The sequence below is a fragment of the Mytilus galloprovincialis genome, chromosome 14 (assembly GCF_965363235.1).
Source record: "Mytilus galloprovincialis chromosome 14, xbMytGall1.hap1.1, whole genome shotgun sequence".
In the NCBI taxonomy this organism is placed as follows: Eukaryota; Metazoa; Mollusca; class Bivalvia; order Mytilida; family Mytilidae; genus Mytilus; species Mytilus galloprovincialis.
The window spans coordinates 13,959,023-13,981,201 of NC_134851.1; the positions used below are offsets into that span (position 1 = coordinate 13,959,023).

Genomic DNA, 22,179 nt, shown 5'->3' on the forward strand with positions numbered 1-22,179 from the left:
AGAAAAAGAACCACAACAATTAAAGGACTATATCAACAAAAGGGCCATAAAAATAATATCCAAATTCATGCAGATCTATTTTGCCTGAGGAAGTTCAAACATTTGTTTCTAAAACAATGCATAAATTCATAACTAGACATTATTCAAAACTAGTCGATCATAGATAAGTATAGTGCATTACGTTGTATCGTGTTACATTTATGCAAATATACTAGATAACGTTTCTTGTAATGTTGATATTTAATAGCGCTATCTAAAGTGACTTGCATATTTTCAGTTGGTTTTTAGGAAATACATGTATATAGTTGCATATGTTTGACCTCAAGTGACATAGTTCAATATGTTGACGTGTTTACTATTTAATTGTAAAATCATATACATGATATACATGATATATAAATACTTTTTTTTATTAAGCATTGTAAAAACAGCGATTCATGAAAATCGCATTGAATTTTGTCATATTTTTTTCTTCTTTTTTTTAAGACTGTTTTTTTTTAAGACTGTTTTTATTACATTCACATTTTTTTCTGTAGTCATGACCTGTTTGTGGTTATATTTTGGATATTTTGTATTTTAAATTAAAAAAAAAAAAAAAAAACACGCCATTTTTCAATAAATGGTTCAATAAAAAACTTGAATCGACTACGTTTGAAATGAATACTTTCTTCCATTTAGATAATTCCTTTTTCGTATTTGAAATGTTGATGCTAAAAATGACAGAGGTCCATCCATCAAAATTGTGATTTGTTGATTCATTTTCATTAGACGATGAATTAACAAGAATGTATCCATAGTACACGGATGCCCAACTCGCACTATCATTTTCTATGTTCAATGGACCGTAAAATCGGGTTCAAAATTCTAATTTGGCATTACAATCAGAAAGATCATATCATATGGAACATATGTACTTAGTTTTGATTTGATTGAACTTTAACTTCATAAAAAACTAACTTGACCAAAACCTTTAACCTGAATTGGGACGAACGGACGCACAAACCAGAAAAAAAGAATGCCTATAAATGGGACATAAAGACAAAATAGAATATATCAAAGCGGTAAATATACATCGTAAATAAATAAAGACAAATAGATAAACAATTAAACCTAAAATAATGGTAACTCGTCATATGTGTTTTGTCTTGTATACTATTATTTGTCTGTTTATCTTTTTTTTTCTTTTTTAGACATGGCATTGTCAGATTATTTTAGATCTATGAGTTTGCTCTGGGACAGTCAGCTACTAAACACTAACAGAGAGGCAAAATATGCTTAAGGGTTGCCAAAAACTATCAGTCGAAAACGATATTGTGAAAAAAAGAAGAAAACAAAACCGACCGAACATAACAGTATAACCAACACAATATATACACGAACCCTAACCAAATCTGTGGCATGTGTTTAGGTACTCAGTAAGGGAATTACTTTGGGCTTATCGTGTGGCAACTGTAAGTGCAAATCCTTTGATGAATCTAATTCGGTGGCGTACATATCAAGGATAAAGGATCGGGATTGTAATCATGACAATCAAAACATATATAGCATTATCTGTGAATATTTTATTCCAAAATGGTCAACCTAATCGTGTTGACGGATGTTAAATATTCGAGAGAATGTTTCAACTTCACCACTGGAACGTTTCATATAACATTCTACGAAGACAAACATGACAGACACAATAAAAATTCCGTGTTTGAAATATATTACTAACATGGAGATGCATACCACATATGGAGACGCTGCTGGAATGTTGCTATAAAGTTATGAACAGTTATAAGATAAAAGTCAAAATAATAGGTAGACATAACTGTAATTGGTGTATTCTGTATTGCAAGATCTATGGTATAGATTTATTCAACATAGTCACCAAACTTTAAATTATTCAATAATATGACAGCAACCATGTGATTTCCACGATACAAAAATACGAGTTATTTACATTTCACGTTAGTGTACACATTTTTAAAGATGTCGCTTAAAAAGCGATGCCAACTGACTTATGGGAAGAAAAGCATTTAGTGCCTGAAATGTCATTCACTCGGTTCGAATATTCCAGTGAACTATATAAGTATTGCATGTGTATTATTTTAAATAAAAGTCTATAAATAACACAACTTAATTAAGTAATTAAGACGGTTTTTTAAAAAGGTATTTCAATTTAACAAAGTCAGTTTAAATATTTTATTGTTAGATCAGAAGTAGAACCGGTAAACACATCTACTCAGATTTCCAATATACACTTGAAATAGTCGTCCTACTTTGAGAAGTTACTATCTATATTTAGATATGTCAATTTTCGGGAAATATGCTCGTCATAACATTTTAAAACCAATGATGTTCTTACAAAAACAAATGATAAAGTGGAGACAAATATAGTAGGCATCTCATTTTGACTTCTACTGTGGAGAAAGAAAACCAAATGCTGGGAAATTGAAGTAAACAACATTCAGTTAATATAAAAGAGTAATAAAAGAACATTCAAAAACAGATTACATAAAAAATATGACATAGAATTCAACAGAGCGATTGTTAAAAAAGAACACTTAAAGATTATTCAACATGTCAGGTGTGCGGTTTGTCTATATGAGACTTTGATGCGCTGATATCAAAACAGTAGACTGGTATAATAAAGTCGGGAATTGAATTCCAAAATGTCAAAACAACATGCCAAAAATGTTTGACAATCTACCTCTAAAATATATAAGTGTTTCAAACTATTGGTGCATTTCATTAATAGTAAACTCAGAGACAATGAGTGCATCAATTATAGTTCATGTCAGGAGAGTTGACCTCTCGGTTGATAATAATATTGTTGACGCTACGTCAACCTGCAGAGATTTCAACCGAGTGATTTTATAGCGAATAGAAAAAAAAAATAAATCATCTACAATTCGAAGTCCTATGAAAAAATTGCAAACATATATCAATTGTATATCATTTCTGGATATGAACAATGCAATTACACATTTGTCCTTTCTGATTTTTTTTTTAATTCTGAAACTGCTAATTGAATTCATTACGACAACGTTAAAATATTTGAATAGGTCTCATTAAGTTTGAAAATATTAAAACAAGCACATATATACATTTTACAGCAGACTCGTTCAAAGATGTCTGTACAGGGGAAAACAATAAGTAAATGTGCTAGTGTTGGATATTTACATATCAGTAGTTAGAAACTAGTCAAAAATTTATTAAACTTATAAATGGGATTACTTAATATTGGTTTTCTGAAAAACAACAGACGAACGGACACGGTTCTTGAGTAACGTAGGATTAATCATCGGATATATAAAGGCATATATAACCGTTAATGAGTATCTAATTAGTCAATACTTATATGGATTTATGTTATTTGAACATCAGTAAACTACTATTGCCCCCTTTTTTTACACAAGTAATGATTTTGCTTACATATAGAAAAAAATAATTCACACACAACTAATAAAAGCAGTTTAATTTGAAAATTTTCATTTTATTTATAGCTAAGAAATCCCAATTGTTTTATATTTTTTAAAAAAATATTCAGGAAGTCAGGAACTTTTCAAATATCGACCAGTAGTTATTTATTTTTATTTCTACTTTTACTTTCGATATCCTGTAACTTCTAAAAAAAAATAACTAGCATAGTATAAAATACAACACTGTTACGTAATAGACCGCATAAGTTTGGTATACTTTAAGTTACTTATACTTGGAGGAATTTATTTTCTAATATGTACTTGGAAAAACTAGAATCTGTCAAATGTAAGTGGTCTTATGATTCAGCTGATTTTTTAACAGTACACTGAAAAATATAATTCTGAGAAATTTAACATTTAAACAATAGCTGCCTTATGTTGATGCAGGTTTTGCAATCCGCATATCTTGCCGCTGGTGCCACCGTATTTTACAGAAAATCATTCCAGCTAAAATGGACGTGGACGATTCTCGGTTTTGTAATTGCAGGATACTCCGCTAGTTTATCACACCCTCTAAATGTGTTGTCTTTAGCCGTCGCAACAACTATAAGTTATCATAGTTGGACAATTTTACAAGGATGTGATAAATGGACGTTTCTCGTGTTCCTTGTTGCAATTATGGATCCATCTACATGTACAGTATGTCCTGTTTACAGATCGATTTTAATGTTTGCCACAGCAACTATTGCTGCTGTTCCGCAGTTCATCCGATGTCAACCGTTCAGGAGTAGGTTTAGAGAATTACGCGCCAAACTGGGACCAGTTTATATACTGTATGTTCTAAGAACTGCCTTACTGATCTACAATGATGATAAAACAGGTGGACAGATGCTTTTTATCTCATTTGGAGCTGCCATTTTAGCGGGTATTTTGTTTAGACCAGACAATAGTGTGTTACTGTCGCTGTTGATTGTCGGGATACGATCAGATAAACGTAAACTTTGCCATAAAAATCTTATGATATCTTCATTTGTATGGTTTTTAACTGTTGAATTTTTTTTTTATTGTGGATAGATTTTTCATAACCGGATTGCAACGTGGAAAGTTTGTTCACGGTTCAAGAAATGCTCATTTCTGAACAAATTTTCAAGATCTGCCATGATATAACTTACATGTACCTTCAAACCGTTCATGCTACACATTTCATTGTTAAACACAATGATTATCAAAAGGAAAGTAGAACCTTACATTGTCATATCTTGGTGAGCAGAAATCTCATCACGAACACATGATCTTTTTAAATTAGATTGTATTGATTAAATGGAATCTTCCGTCCATACTGTTTATAATAGTTTTTTGAAAATCGAAATTCTTATAATGCAGTGTAGTATTCTGTTTGTGTGTTGCTATTATGTGTTACAGTCTTCTTTTTACTATGAACAGCGGAATACTATTGTGGCCTATATTTATCATTCCTTCGAAATCCTATGTTGATTAAAAAACTAAATGTAAGCATGTTATTTTAAATTGTCCTTCATCTAGTCAACTTTTCATAAATGTTTTTGATTTGAGAACAATGATTAAATCAACGTAATCATAATTAGTATATCAATAAAGTGTGAACTGTTTGTGTGATGCTATGTCTGTCGCCGATCAAGTGTCAATTGATGGGGAGTGATATGTCCGATCAAGTGTCAATTGATGGGGAGTGATATGTATTTACAATTTAAATCATTAACATTTTTTTAAATAGCAGGAAGATATCGCAATATAATTTCCTGTGTTACTTGTTACGTGTGCTCAATATTATTATATTTTTACATAACAGTTTCAATTTTAGATGTCTAACCAACCCTGCGTTAAACTATCGGCGCTCGAGGACTAATTTCTATCAGTGCCTATGCTTTGATTTGAAAATAGGTGTTGTATACAAATGTTTAACTTTGAACGTATCAATCCTGAGGTTGCTCAGAGCAAATTTATAATTTAAGTCAAAAACCTCAATTTATTTTTATTTGTCATTTTTTAGACAATTCCCACTGATGTTTTTGTAGTGACAAAAATGTATTTAAGTCATTTATGACGAGTTTCTTGAAATAATAATGATAAGGAAATTATTGAACTGATGCATGTTATACTAAACTAAGACCTCTACGCACAAATACATATCGTATCGTCGACGGGAAACTTTATTAACGTTCGGATATATTGTAGAAGATAACTGATCGTGATTTTGATAAACAATTAACACCTTATCACGGAGCACGTGAAAAGGTAGTGAGATGATAGATCAATGTTTAGTTTTATATAATTTATATTTCTTACGTTTCTATTTGTTTCTCCAACTTTGTCATTACAGTTGTTGAATGATTTAGTGTATATTTTTTCAGAATCAATTAATTAAATCTTACTTCTACATGTGTTTAACTTTTCTTTTGTGATAGTGCTTTGAGCAGTTTTATGAAACTTTTGTGACATTGAAATAATCTCCCTTTCTTTTCAAATAAATTTCTGATATTTTATTCTTTGAAAAGGCGACAGACGTATCATGCGTTTATGGCACAGCTCTTTATTCATAGCACATTTATTTTCTGTTTATAAAAGCATTTAATTTTCGTTGTCAGCTGACTACTAATATAGAATAATGAGGTACGGTATGATTGCAATGAGAAGACCCAAAAGACATTGTTATAAGCAAAACATGCGTCTTCATACGGCCTTCAACAAAAACAAAACACAGACCGTATAGTAACTATAAATAGCCCGGGTATGAAAAAGATGAAACAGTAAATACAGAGAAAATAACGACCAAATTAATGAAATAAAACAATATAGTATGACAAAATCTGTTGGTTTGATACTTTTGCTCAAGAAAACAAAGATATCATAAACATGGCACGGTTCATGAACTATCATAAATTCAAATGGCAGTGTTTGGGAGATGCACAAGTCAGATTAACGGAAGAGAGAACAATACGCCGTTTCGGGATTTGATATATAAATTATTCATATTTTAAAGTTTTAGTTGTATTTATGACCTTCCATAGATACAAAATGAAATTGGGCGAGAAATACTGTTTGATTTTTAACACGTTATGAAATAAACACTCACACAGACGTGGAAAGAGGAATATCGTCGTCTATAAAAGGAAAGTTTGTGATTGTGTATAAGAGACGTGAAAGATACTAGAGGGACATTCAAACATAAAAAGATAATAAACTGACAACGTCATGGTAAAAAAAAAAAAAAACACCATAAAAATAGTAGATCACAAAACACAATATAGAAAAATAGACTGAGTAGCACGAACCCCATCAAAAACGGGGGTGGGCTCCTGAACTTTACATGTGGAGCAGATCCTGCTCCACATGTAAAGTTGGAATCGTTTTTCTCTTAAGTCATACGCTTTAGTTTTATTTTCCATCACTGTTATTGTTAGCTTTCATTGAGATCACAGCAACTGTATTATTTATGATTCCACAAAAATACAAGTTGTTTACGCTTTTCTTTAGTGTACAAATCTAAGTTGTTGCTCTTGACAGCAATGTCAACTTACTTATGTGAAGAAAAAACATTGGTGTCTTAAATTTGATTTATTTTGTTCAAATGTTCCACTGAACTAAATCAAACACTGCATGCGTATTATTTGATATGCAAGTCTATAAATAAAACAATTTACAGAAATTAATAGACGATTTTTTCAAAAAGGTATAACAATTTAACCAGGTCAATTTAAATATTTAATTGTGAGATCAGTAAAATCAACTACTCAGATTCCGAAATATACTGGAAATAGTTGTCCTATTTTTAAAGTATCTATATGTCAATTTTCGGGAATTAGCTTGTCAGTACAATGTACTTCTTTAAAAATCGATTACATTCGATGTATGTTCTTATAAAAACATTACACAAAGTAGAGACAAATATAGTAGGCATCTCATTTTGCCTTCTACAGAGAGAAAGAAAACTGGGATGATCGCACTGCTTCGGAAACTAAGGGTAAGCAGATCCTGCTCCACATGTAAATCTGGAATCATCTTCTCTTAAGTCATACATTTTAGTTATATGTTCCTCTTTGTATACCAACAAGGCTTAGTCTAAAAATTGACAATATATTAAATATAAAGGTTAGTTTTCGTACAACTCTGAAGATCTGTTGGCTTAAACCATTGGAGAGCACAAACGCACATAGTGCTTTAAACAACAGGCAGAACAAGTTTGCAGTATGGATGGCTACTATTTATTTTTAATTTACACCATTGCAGCAAGGTTTTGTATAGTAAGACTCATCCTTGGTTGTAGTTTTGATTATACGAAATAAAATTGAGAATGGAAATAGGGAATGAGTCAAAAAGACAACAATCCGATCATGGAACAGGCAATTCGTGGTTCACTTGTTTAATAATCAACCACTACTTTGTGTCCTATAAAATGAGTTGCACTGATACATTTAAGTAGTTGTCAGTATCAGCACTGTCACATGTAGGTAAGAGTTAAGCGGTAAATTTAGAAAGACTGGTTATTGGGCAAACGGTATCCTCTGGGATATCCAATAGTAAACCAGCAACTGTTCAGATCCAGGGTCAGTAGAAAAAAACATTATTCTATTAGCAAAACATATGTTTTTGTACGGAAACTCTTGGCTAATATGATATGAAATTTAAAATAAAACTACGCATGATTTTCCCTTTTTCAATAAGGTAATACACATTTAATTTACCAAATAGTGTTTGTACCGTCATCAATATTTTTACTTAGCATGTAATTGACGGACTCGAGAAATCTATTGCATTAATGGAATATATATTAAAAAAAATATATAATTGCGCACTAAAATATGCCAGCACAAATTAATAATTGAATCCGGATGCATAAAGCTACTTAAATTAAGATGTGTTCCGAACTGTGTACTGTGTACCGTGTTTTTATTTATTTTAATTGGTACTTATTTAAGTGGATTGAAGAACACTTCTTATTTTCGGGGATATTTGATTTCGTGGTTGATAAAGTCTACTGATAATTTGTTTTTCGTTGAACATCTAAATTCGTGTTTCACTTGTACCCATGAAATCGACGAAAATTAGAATCACTACTGTGTGTACAATAAAATGAGGTGCACTGAAACATTTAAGTATCATCACTGTCACATTTATAGGTCCAGCGGGAAATTTATAAAAAAAAATGTTATAAATCACGTCAGTACTAAAGCACTGACTATACTGAGCGAATGATCAATTTAAAACATACATCTCTTTATATCAGTTATTGTTCTATAATTCAATTCAATTCAATATTTTCTGACTTTTTTCTTTTCTTTCAATTCCATCTTTATCCAACCCTTTAAAAGATCTTGGTATCTCTTTTAGAAATTTGAAAAAATCAAAGACAGATAAAACACCTACGCGAAGAAAAAAAGATTTAACAAAAATCGTTATATAAACACTAGTCTTTATTGGTTTAATGGAACCGATAAACCATCTGCTTAAGGAACGATTTTCTTCATGGTCTTAGAGCAAAAACCATCGACCAATTACCGCTTGTACGCATAGTGTTTTAATCAAGAAAATTTTACATAAAGATTAAGATGAGCGAAGGAAAAAAAAATGTAATAACTAAAAACGCACCACGTGCTATGTGTTAAGAGTTTTGTGAGTTATTAGTCTAGCTATGGTTGTATTCAATATGTTATTCGACTTGAAAGCAGACCGCATTGCCCTAGTCGTTCATCTGTCATATGAATTTGGCCGTGCATAAGCTATTTGAAATGACTTTAAAATGGCAGACTTTATAATTTATTTTTTTCTCTCAATGTTGAAGTCCCTACGATGGCATATAATTGCTTACTACATGCATCTCTTCATGTTAACTCTGGTAAATAGTTGTCTCATTGGAAATCATATCACATCTCCCTATTTTTTATATTCTTATCACATATTCCTAAGCGATATCCAAACTATAACCCAGGTATATGTAGGTATTTTATTAAGTTTAACCAACAAAACTTACACTGTCGGTATTGAAAGTGTGTATTGGTATTCAATAATGTATGGATAGTAATATACAAAGTTATTTGAATATTTTAAGTTTCAACATCAAATTTATAATAATCGTTGATTCCTTTTGTTTTAAATCTCAATGTTGACGGAGTGTATTGGTATTCAAAAAAGAGTAATGTATGGTTAGGTATATACAAACCGCATTGTAAGCCTTATTATAATGTGTATTTGAATATTTTTAATTTTAACATCGAACTTACAATAATCGTTGATTCCTTTTGTTTTAAATCTCAATGTTGACGGAGTGTATTGGTATTCAGAAAAGAGTAATGTATGATTAGTAATATACAAACCGCAGTGTAAGCCTTATCATAATGTGTATTTGAATATTTTTATTTTAACATCGAACTTACAATAATCGTTCATTCCTTTTGTTTTTCGTTTCAATGTTGACGGAGTGTATTGGTATTCAATAAAGATTAATGTATGTTTGCAATTTACAAATCTCATTGTAAGACAATAATAGTACACATGCATTGTTTAAGCTGATTATGTCATACTAGATTTCTTGTGCTGATTAAATAAACATCAAGTTTACTCAATTGAATCAATTCAACTGGGAGTCTGGCTACTGTAGTCTGTTAACAGCTACTAATTCCAAACGTTTATACCATTATCCGGTTAAAATGGAGAATACAAACATCTCCTGCACCGTGATTATTTAAAAGAATAACACGAATTACCAAAAAGATTGCTCAATACGAAAGCACACAAACCGCTAATCTTAAATCCTGAGAAATCATAGACTAATAGTTATAAAAGGTACCAGGATTATAATTTAGTACGCCAGACGCGCGTTTCGTCTACAAAAGACTCATCAGTGACGCTCAAATCAAAATATTTATAAAGCCAAATAAGTACCAAGTTGAAGAGCATTCATAAACAAATACCAACGAACAACTAATGGTCGAGAAAGCATGAGTTGGTGCAGATACAGATACAACACATAGTGGGTAGTCAGTGTGACGACTTTTTCCATTAAAACAAGTTATTTATGAAACATTTGCCCCTGGACGTGAAGTTCCCAAGATCCAACCAATCATTCTTTACTAGAAGTAACATACGTTTTAAAGGATTAAATAACTTAAAATAATATGTTGCCAATTCGAAAGCCAATTATTGGCGTTTACAAAACTTGCCTCTTTATTTTCATGTAAATTCGAGAGAGTGAGAAAAAATAACAACAACAGAAACTCGTGTAAACTCGCTTTGTAATGTATATTAAAAAGATACTGGTATTTTAGAAGCGTTTTACTCATGTTTTTCTTGCAATGGTCAGTTTTGAAGGGTACCATTACATTGTTTAACGACCCGCTGAGTTTTCCAAACATTAGTAAATCTATTGAATTCCTGAATCTACAAAAACAAGCTCGTTTATTGAAAATCTGAATATTTTTATTTTTCATCGGGGAGTTATATATTTGAACTCATAAATTTTCCAAAGAACTTAAACTTCATTCTGATAGTATAGGATATTTCAACGTCTACAGTTTTGTTTACACGATCTTTTAAAGTCCCATTGAGAAATGTATCCTGCATTAGTACAGTTTTGTTTACACAATCTTTTAAAGTCCCATTGAGAAATGTATCCTGCATTAGTACAGTTTTGTTTACACAATCTTTTAAAGTCCTATTGCGAAATGTATCCTGCATTAGTACAGTTTTGTTTACACAATCTTTTAAAGTCCCATTGAGAAATGTATCCTGCATTAGTACAGTTTTGTTTACACAATTTTTTAAAGTCCCATTGAGAAATGTATCCTGCATTAGTACAGTTTTGTTTACACAATCTTTTAAAGTCCCATTGAGAAATGTATCCTGCATTAGTACAGTTTTGTTTACACAATCTTTTAAAGTCCTATTGCGAAATGTATCCTGCATTAGTACATCTATCGAGATGTATCCTGCATTAGTACATCTATCGAAATGTATCCTGCATTAGTACATCTATCGAGATGTATCCTGCATTAGTACATCTATCGAGATGTATCCTGCATTAGTACATCTATCGAAATGTATCCTGCATTAGTGCATAGATCTATCGAGACATCGATTCTACAAATATGAGATTCTTAAAAGAATATTTCAAATATTTTTTTTTTTTTTTGTTATTGTATTTTTTTTTAATCTAAAATCAAATCTGATCGAAGAGTGTATTTTAATTTTGTCATTAGTTTTGTTTACAAAATTATAGATAGAATTTAAATGTATGGGTCGGAAGCAAAGATATCGTGTTGCTGTTTTGTGTTTTGTGTTGTTTGTTTTTTACTCTTGGTAAAAGGTCTGGTTGGGGATTCTTTCATTTTTGTATTCTTTAAAATTCAGGCCATTTTAATTTTCTTCATATTTTAGAACCTCAGTACTCTCTATTCTTTATTTTTTGTGTAATTTTTTCTGTAAACTACCATCTACAACCTCGTACATGCCTATTCACCTCCTTCTCTTTTGGTATAGAATGTGTTAAATTTCGTTGCATTGAAACTTATTGAGAAACTAAGGTTCCAAATCGCCCAGTCAAAACTGAGGTTATTTCCATGTGGCTTCTCTTTGTAATCTCTATTTGTAATTTCTTTTGGTCAGGTTACTCAAATAACTATTCAAGTATTTAACATATTTTTTTTGGTTTGAACGTTCCTGATTTAGATAAATCCAGAAAAGCGCTTCATACGTGTACAATCTATGAAATCTTCTGTACATTTTATTGAATGCAATTTCTTCCTTCTAATTATAATATTCTATATAATTATCCTTTACTGAACCCCTGTTAAAGCTAATAAAAATTAAATACCCCAAACCATGCCCAATGGTCAAATACAAGGTAATTATTATGGATAAACTGATACATTTACATTTTATTGGAATTAACTTAAATAAATTGCAACGTACAACTGCTCATTTGCATATCATTTGTATATCAGAACAACAGAGAGACTGCTTAATTACTGATTATTGATTTTTAATTGCTGTAATTGTATAATGAAGACAGATAATAGAAATAATTAGGCGGTTGAGCGAAGACGTGGTACCATGTCTCCAGGGACATGATAACTTAATGTATTTAACATGTGTTCCGGCTCATAGTTCCATTTACGGGAGACTGTATTATAAATACAACGTATTAAGAGCAAATAAGCTGGAAAGAGGAAAGGAGACATTTATTAATCCTTGTTCCATAAGATTAAGATGGTTATATTGAAGACCTATTGGTTGCCTTAAGCTGTTGTCTGCTCTTTGGTTGGGCTGTTGTCTCTTTGACACATTCCCCATTTCCATTCTCAATTTTATATATAAAAATTTAAGTAACCCTTGATGTATAGCTATTACTATTCAATTTCATATGGTTTCAATGCGCATTTATTGCGGTTTACAATTCCATAAAATAACTATCTGTGCCTTTTGTGTCTGTATACCAATGTTTAATGTAGTAACCATCTCATTCCCAGTGGCGGATTAAGAACCTTTTTATAAGGGGTAAAGGAGGCGCTGACTGACCTAAGGGATGGGCGCTCCAGTGATGCGTTAATGATTCCCTTTATAATCAACCAATTTTGTACCACAAAAAGGTGGAGGGTCCCCCCTCCCCGACCCCCTGGATCCACCTATGATTCCCAAAAGTGATAGCGTAGTTTTGCTGATTCTTGTATAGCTTTGCTATTGCAGATTTGCTTTAGTGTTGTCTTTCATATAAATAAAGACCTTGTAGTGAAAACAGGTGAGATAAAGGAAGTTTATGTAATGCTCTGTTTAATTCTTTAGCAATTTTTTTTCATTTAAACTGTCAAGAGTTCATAATCCTGTTAGTTCTATCATCCTTTCTGCACTATAAAAGTGTAGAAATAGCAAAAATGGGTTTCTTTAAGTTACGACCAGACCAGGCAACGAACTAGATTAGTCCGGATTTTGGTGTGCACTAGATTTGTTCGAAATTTTTGTGCTATATTTTTGTAAAATACCACAGTCAGAAAATTACAAGTGGTATATCAGTAAATATGTTATAAAGCAGAGATATTCATAGTAAATAGTTGTCTTGGTTGTTCAAGTTGTTAAACAAAAAGTTTCATTCAAAATATATATAATTAAATGAAGAAGGAGAGAGAGATGGGGACATACGGAGAGACAGAGCGCGAGAGGGAGAGAGAGAGTTTGAACTTTTTGACCAGCCTTGATAAATGGTAATATGTAAATCAAAAAACTGTTTATTCTTTTAGTACAGTGTTGACAAAACACACAAGTCTTTAAATTAGCATACAAACTTAGCTATAATCCCTTAGAGTACAGACATCAACAAAATCCGTGGCCAGAGAATAAACAGATATTCCATGTATTTCATGGTAAAAGAAATCTTATAGGAGCGTTGATAGAAGATTAAAATCCACTAAATATCTCATAGTATAATTAATAGATTCATACTGTCAGGTGTCAATCTAGTTCAAGATTTCTGACAACTTATGAAATAAACAACACTTAAACAAAAAACAATCGGACGAGATAACATAGCACAACGGTTAGAACTGAGTAATTTTGTCCCTGAAAGTAAAGATTTTTGTTTTATTGTCAAAGAGTTTCAATAAACAAACACATAAAAATGGCTGCCGTGTATTTCTACAAAAAAAAAAAGAAAATCAAATTGTTGAGTCAATGAACATAGATGAAAACCTTGCACTTTAGATTTATTTCAATGAGTCATGCATGTACAAATGTACATGTACCCAACGTATTCATTTTTATTGGGTTCCTAAAGATGTGCGTTTATGAATTCAGCAGAAGTCTGCAGAGGAAAATAAATTATTGCAGTGAACACGTTTGAGATTTGATTAAGGCAACTTTTTCAGCATTATTAGTTGTTTCGTTACGGCCATATCTTACTTGTGGAGGAAACCGGAGTACTTGATGGGAACAACTGACCTTTGATTTATTCTAATAAATTTGGGGTCCAATGTGATTTTCAGGGGCTCGAACTTTCAACCTCAGTATTGATAGAATTTGTATACCACTGTGCAACCGAGTCCCCGTCAAGCATAGAAGTTTAATATTGAACATTATAAAAATATAATATACTTCCATGATTCAAATCTGATAAAGAACTATGTATTTACAGTTTATCGCCCTGCATATGTATGTTATATTTGCCACTGAACATCAAACAATTTTTAATTTTTAGATCCATTCTTTTAATAAATGAATCATTGTATTGACCTCTACTTCGATTTTTATACGAAACAATGGTGTTTAGCCAAATGATGACTCGGATGAGTTATGATCTTTTCTCTAGCGTTTCCTTCGGATTAATTATTTAAAGACAATTCTTCCGTAAGGCGCCATATAATTACTGCTTGATCGGTAACAAAAGATTGGTCGTTAATTAATTATTAAATAATGAGGCTGTATACGGATGAACAAATCAATTAAACATATTTTGTCGTTGGAAATTCTTTTAATATTGACATTTGTTCGAATAACATGCAATGATATACCGATATATCAATTTGTCATAGTTGTTTATCAATTAAAAGCATGTGCAGATTTCATTCTTTAAATGACAAGGTTTTCTTAATGCCACATATAATCAAGTTTCTCTAATTCTAATTCCATTTATGTTTTTCCATACCGATCAAACATCTATTGTTCCATTATGACGACATATTTTTTTGTCTTTATTTTGAAGTTTGTTTTTATTTTATAATTGTGACTGCCAGAAATACCAAATGCACAATTAGCTTCGATACAATTTTTCTTCACTACGGCGAGTCTGACGTTTAAAAATGGTAGGGCCAATTTTCCACATGCTTATTTCACACGAACGATAAATTGCAGAATTTTTTTTTACCCACTGCATATTGATAGGTATAGTTTGGTGTGACATTGGTTAAGGATCTCGGTGTATTTTTCATAAAACAAGAGACCTACTTGGTGTAATTGGAGGCCTTATTAAACCAAGTGCCAGCTTAAAATGAAAATATATCCATCCTACATGTACCACCAATCACTAGTCTCAGAAAAAGATATATAACATATACCTTAATGTGTCATGTTTAAGGTATATTAAATACTTTTGTTTTAGAGACATGTGCCTGTGGTCCTACCCTCAAATTAAATGGTGTCTCCTTTTCTTGCTAATTTTGAATACCACCAACGATTATAAATATCAGGGTACAAACAAGACTTTTTAAAGTCAATAAGGTTAGTTAGACAATAGATACTACTGAAATACAGTTTTACTATAGTAGTAGACTATTCCGTATTTGGCATTACTGTTTTTCTCCTTGATAATTTTATTTGAACGGAGAACCCATACATTGAATTTAACAATTTTATGTTACATTGCCTTGTTAAGATATTCTATTAGGTTGTTTATTACAGACTTTGCAGGTGTACATAAATCTTTCAAACTTTTCTACGATACCTCCCGAGGATTGTGTCAAGGCTAATCGGCGACTTCATCAATATTTCAAGCCTAATTATTTTACGTCTTTGCTTGTTACATTTTCCTGTAAGGTTTGAAGGCATTCTGTCAACAAGAAGTAACATTATGTGACGTTACGACTAGCACACCCACTCACCTCTTTGTCCGGAATCATTACTAAGTTCATACGATATAGATTTTTATTTATGTTTGCAATGTTTCAAGAAAGATAGATGCATGCTATCTTCTCCATGAATTTTATTGTCATTTCCTTATTGAATAAATGAAGAAATGTGCAAACGAGACAACTATCCACCAATGACCAAAATGACGGGAATATAAAACAAAACTAATATATATGTAGGATACCGTGTGGTGCTTAATCTTTACTAAATTCTAGACCGGGTAATAAGCTTTAAAACAAGGCTCAAGATTACTAAATATGAAAATTTTAAAACAGACAACAAATGACGGATTGGTACCGTAACAATAAACTGTATATGTAATTTACTGTACAGTATATATTCTCACTCGAACTTGTTTATATTTTATAGAACCGAATGTGTGTTTCTGTAGACGGATAGGTGCCAGAAGTTCGTGAAAGCCCTAATTAAACATTCTAAATATCAATTATACAACGGATAATCCAAAGTATTGCAAAAAATATAAATTATACTCAATATTTCGATAGTCGCAACAATTTCCTGGCCTGAATAAAACTATTTTTATTCACGACAATTTAAAGGTGGAGATTGCTTCTCTATAGGTTTGGATAAAAATGTACAGACATATTAAAATGTTTGCCTCTCAATGTCGGCTCGAACAAAAACGTAACATAGAAATAAGCAATATCAACTTAAAACCTGACTTTCTCAATCTGTAATTTATTCGCAGCCAGTCAAAATTTATAGATTATTATAAGTACCAAATTAGTTGTGTATGTTCTAAATCAAGGAAATATTGGTTCTTTTAATACATTTCAACTTTTAGTGAACTTCAGAAGAAAATTGATTAAGCGTATGCTGTATAACCATTCAACGTACTTTCTATAAAAAAAAAAATCGCATGTAATTCTTTCAAAATTCATTCCTTTATAATTTGATTAAATGAACTAGATGTGACTAATTGTCCTTATCAGTATTTAGATAAATTCAATGACGAAAATCATTAATAAAAAAACACTCTTGTATTCTAAATGAACAAACTGTATTCTAAATGAACAAACTGCTCTGCAGTACGAGTCCGCATTGTACCGCTATTTTACTAAACATTTATTGCAGTATAGACGATGTTTTGGCAGACACTAAAACTATTTCGTTTGGAAAGTGATAATAAAATTAAAATATTAAAACGTCTTATTTGCCTTGTCAGTTATATGCATGTACATGTACAATTAAAAATATCAAGATTGTAATTTAGAAACAAAAACAGAAATACCTAGTAACTACCAGTATTGTAAAAAGACTTTTCAAAATACGTTTTTACCAGTTATATTTAGAAAGGAAATGTTGAATGCGTCATAGACAACCCGACACAGTAAAAAACATCCGAAGGCCACCAATGGGTCTTCAACACGACGTGGAGAAAATCTCGCACCCGATGGCGTGCTTCAGTTGGCCCCTAAATAAAAATTTGTACTCGTTCAACTTCAACATGAATCAAGAACTATAAAGCTCAAGTAATTCTAGATTTCAACCTCACCAATCTCATCACACTTCTTTTGACTGCAGTCTTCTAACCATATTTTTTTCTCATAAAAATAAAATCAAAAGCTTAAATGATTATTTCTATATACTAAAGGCAAGGATAGAACTCACTAGACGTTTTACCCTCTATAAGACAAAATCCACAATATGCAATGGCAAATTACGCATTATTCGATGACAATTTCCACAATATTCAATGACAATTCCGCAATATTCAATAACAAATTTTACAATGAATATATACAACATTATTCTGTTGTAGCGTTAGTCACTATGAACTTTGACAGACGATAACAGAGAACAATGCCTTTATCATCAGACAAAACACTATATATCAATATGTATAATAAATCAATATATAAAACATAAAATGCAGAATCTACTTACATTCTGTCAGAAGTATCCAAAGAATTCATTCATTAAACAAGAAAACATGATCCAGATATTAAATCCCCCAAAATATAGAAATTATACTAATTCTACCACCACTTGATATCATTTTGTTATCATATATGGAACTACACTAATCTTAAGGTAGAGGATTTCGATCTTCCAAAACAAAGCATTATCAGGGGGGTTATAAATGATCGGCATATTGTTACTTACTACAATAAAACAATTACAATACCAGATGAAGAATTCATGACCATTTATATCCGGTTAATTTAATTACGTTTATCGGGGTCCGGTCTATGTTTACATCTTGTTAAACAATTAAAGGTTTCTGAAAGTGTGTGAGTAACCAGGATTGACCAAAGGAAACAAACGAATTAGGTCACGCTTCTGAATTTTTAATATCTTTTCTTACTTTGTACTTAAATGGCGTTGATGAATGTATCACTGTTCCCATTCAACCTTTGGTTCGGTGTAAAAAAATTTCAATCCACAATATGTCTGGATATTTAATAGCTGCTAGTTTCAAGTTAATTACCTATTAGGTAAGCGACTGAAGTTTTCTCAGAATATATCAAATAATTTTAAAATACTTGTGATTTAATAAAGAAGCTCATTTTTAACTTCTGTTTACACTTTTTTATATTTATTTCTGACATGTCTGAGTTGTAATTTTGTTAACATATAGTCAAGATATAAAGTAGTGTAAATGTTCCGGATCGTATTTGGGCCATTCGCGTATGGTCATGACCATATGCATATACTCATATGTTTAACCATACGCGTATAGTCGAACCATATGAGTATTAATTAACACTCGTTGGATTATTAACAGGCCCGCGACCACATGAGTATTTTGATCATATAGGTATTTTTCGAATAACATTTTACAGGAACTCATTATCAGAACAAAAACAGCAAAAATTGCTATCTGAATTCTTTTATCTTTTACATGATGTCTGAATATTGGTGTAGATATTACCTTTCATTCGCTGAGAAGTCCATTTAGAATAACCTTTATACTGCCGATATTTATGAAACCCTATGTGCTAGGGGAATGGTTCTTTTCCTGTCTTCTTAAGTTTTGAATTATCATCTAAAACACAATTTCCTTATATTTTTATTAAATTGCTGTTTTCTATGTCCTATTCCTTCTGTCTTACTGTTATTGCACGATCGTATGAATAGATACATGATAATACACATGAAAATACTAAAAACTATAAGAAATATTTAAGGAATTATAGTATTATAAAAACAAATTAAAACACCAAAAGAAATTTTAGAAAAAGAAAAGAAAGAGGGTATAATTTACCAAAATGTCTGGGGGTTCAGCGATTTACATATTGTTTAACAGTTCATTTAGATATTTCTTGAGGTCATTTTTTAAAGTCAATAGATAGCTTTACGTAAGGATAAATCGATAATCCTAAATGACCATGTAAAAAAAAAAAGAAATTAATATTTACAATTATTTAATTTTCACTTTACTGAATTATTGATGTAACAATGGCTACAATGTGATTAAATAAATCAAGATTTAGTTTTTTGTCACTCTATATTTATGTAACACCTTTTTAAGGGCATACGATACAGTTTTGATCCCGTATTTACAGTTTGATGAAAATTTCCATATAGGCTATTTTTTGCCCGATTAAATCAAATATGTAATAAAAATTATACCTTCATGTGCTACTTTTTGAGTTAAATGAGGTCGAAATTTTGTGTATTTGCTCAAAATTCGGATTTGTGGCCGTATTTTCTCTTTCAAAAAAAAAGCCAATTAAGTTTTTGTTTTAAAAGATAAACACAAATTATTTTCTGTTATATAATTTGTAATTTCTGTATTTTACAAGTACCCTTAAAATTTATGCAAATAACTCATATTTATCAAATGGTCATGAATTGAGAAAAAAAACGTAATTTTTTGCTGTATATTTATCAAAATTTAAAACATTGCACTATTTGAAGTTTTATAAAATTTGGTCCACATAATCTCCCTACAAAATGAAACAAAATGTCGTTTTAAAAAATAGGAGTCCATGCACTCGTTTTCAAATTAAATCAGTTTGAATGATAAAAATCAGTCGAAAAATGCATCTTTTTCCGATTTGTCGTAGTTTGACGTCGCGAAAATAACATTTTACGTTAGCAACGTCATAACCTCCACTGTAACTGTATCGTATGCCCTTAAGATGACCCGGACTAACGGGTATGGTCTGACAATACGTCGAGTATATACGCAGATGGTGTCGTGGGCCTTTGTTGTCTGGGGGACTAAAAGATTGAAGTCACGCTCTTACTAATTTCACTTTTATTTTACTGTCATCAAACAACCACATGTATATAAGACAGACGAAACTAACTGTTCGCCGCCGACAGCATAAGGTAAGTATACACAGTTGGAAAGCAAGTCCTTGGAAACGTCCGTTGTCGTCAAGCTTTATCAGCAACAATAGCAGGGGGAATTAATTAGGTGGCGCTACAGTCGTCCGTAACGTCAAAAAGTCCGCCAAATCAATCGGCTAAAAGATTGACGTTTAAAGTATTTTTTGCAACTTGTCATGCTTTTATTACAATTAAATTTTAAAATTTGTAGGTTTTGTAACCAATATAATTTCTTTACGACATACAAACATTACAAAAAATAGCTTGTTATTGCTATTCCTTTATCCTGTCAGTTCTAAAAAAAAATAGCCATCTTTTTTGTTCGCCAAAAAAATCGATTTTTCCTAATTTGACGTTTGCGTATCCAAATACAGAAAAGAACGGTTATAATCATAAATGAAACCGGGAAACCTATTTCATATTTATACACTGTTTTGAAGCCATCATTTTTTACTTTTATACATCAATTTTAGTGACCACCAGCCATGTCAATTTTTATCTGGTTTTAGCTACGTTTCTACTTCAAAACAGTGAAGTTTTGCTTCTTTTCATTGAACTTGTTTCAAAGTGCTCTAAAATACTGATTTTATTAAAGACATGAATGAAATTTTGATTAAAAGTTGTGGATATTCACAATTTCATACGATACTTGTATTTTAAAGTAACTAAAACCCCTTTTGATCCCCTACACAAATTGACGGTGACATTGTTTTCTTTTTTCAACATACGTCATGTAACGTTTATAACAAAATATGTGTCAGGGTCATGTGCATAGTAAAAATTTACACATTGGAAAAGTGAAACAACACATTGGAAAAGTAAAACAACAAACAAAGATCTTCTTTATTGCGTTTAAAGCTAAACGTCTTGGAAAATTCTGACAGATCTGACAAACTATTGATAGCCTACTGTATGGATGGACAAAAGCACAAAAATAGCAATAGAAAATGCATTACAAAATAAATTCTGTAGGAAAAAAACATGAAAAAAGAAAATGAAGGTCAGTTAATAAAATCTTGCTTATATTATTATCTCTTTACTTAGTAAGCTATATTTCCATTCTCAATTTTATAGTAATAAGAGCAAAAACCATTTTATCAAGCCAAGTCAGCCAAACAAGAAGTTTATTCATAGAGATGTGTTCTTACAAAATTGAATTTATTCAAATGGCAAATTCTTGTCAAATTTAAGCATCTTTGATCATTATTGAAGTAAAATGCACAAAATTTGTCCCACCAGTTTCATTTCATTTCCTATTACTAGTATTCAGGTAAAGTACTTTGTTTATAAATATGTAATTATTTAAAGAAGCTGATACAGCAACCTGTTCAAGAGAAGAAGCCCCATTTTTTCCAAAAAGTTTACTTTCATAATCTATAAAATACCCTGAGAAATAAGACAAAGGGCTACTGTGCAAGCTAATCTAATAGTTTAAGTTTTCAATAATAATGATTCTGAAATTCAAAATTGTGTCACTTTCACTTATAATTTAAAGCATATATTTTTTTTACAGAATTTCTGTCAATATTTTTGGTATAAAACTTATAATCCCTTTTTTGTATGTTACTGTTCAACTAAGAAACATAGGCTTGAGTTTAAAGGCTCTCTTAATTTGAATAAATTTGTTGAGACTTTTGGTCACACTTTATATGATCAGTACTATTTATTTAATAATTATATCAATTTTCAGAAAGATTATTGAAATTGTATAAACTATGTTTTATTGCATTAAATATAATCAGAAGTGTTTAAAAAAATTCTGCATGTAGTATATTTCATCCGCCAGATCTAATTTCTTTCAATATAGCTAGGTTTTTAATTTTACATG

At 31.0% G+C, this 22,179-nt stretch overlaps 1 protein-coding gene across 1 annotated transcript in view; it reads right to left on the reverse strand.

Moving 5' to 3' along the window:
• LOC143059638 (innexin unc-9-like) overlaps positions 1 to 18,088 on the reverse strand; it is a 124,877-nt gene extending 106,789 nt beyond the window's left edge. The window contains exon 1 of the mRNA XM_076233156.1: positions 17,958 to 18,088. Within this exon, the coding sequence (XP_076089271.1) occupies positions 17,958 to 17,986 (29 nt within the window). The 5' untranslated portion in view covers positions 17,987 to 18,088. The remainder of the gene's footprint in view (positions 1 to 17,957) is intronic.
• Between the last annotated feature and the right edge of the window lie 4,091 nt (positions 18,089 to 22,179).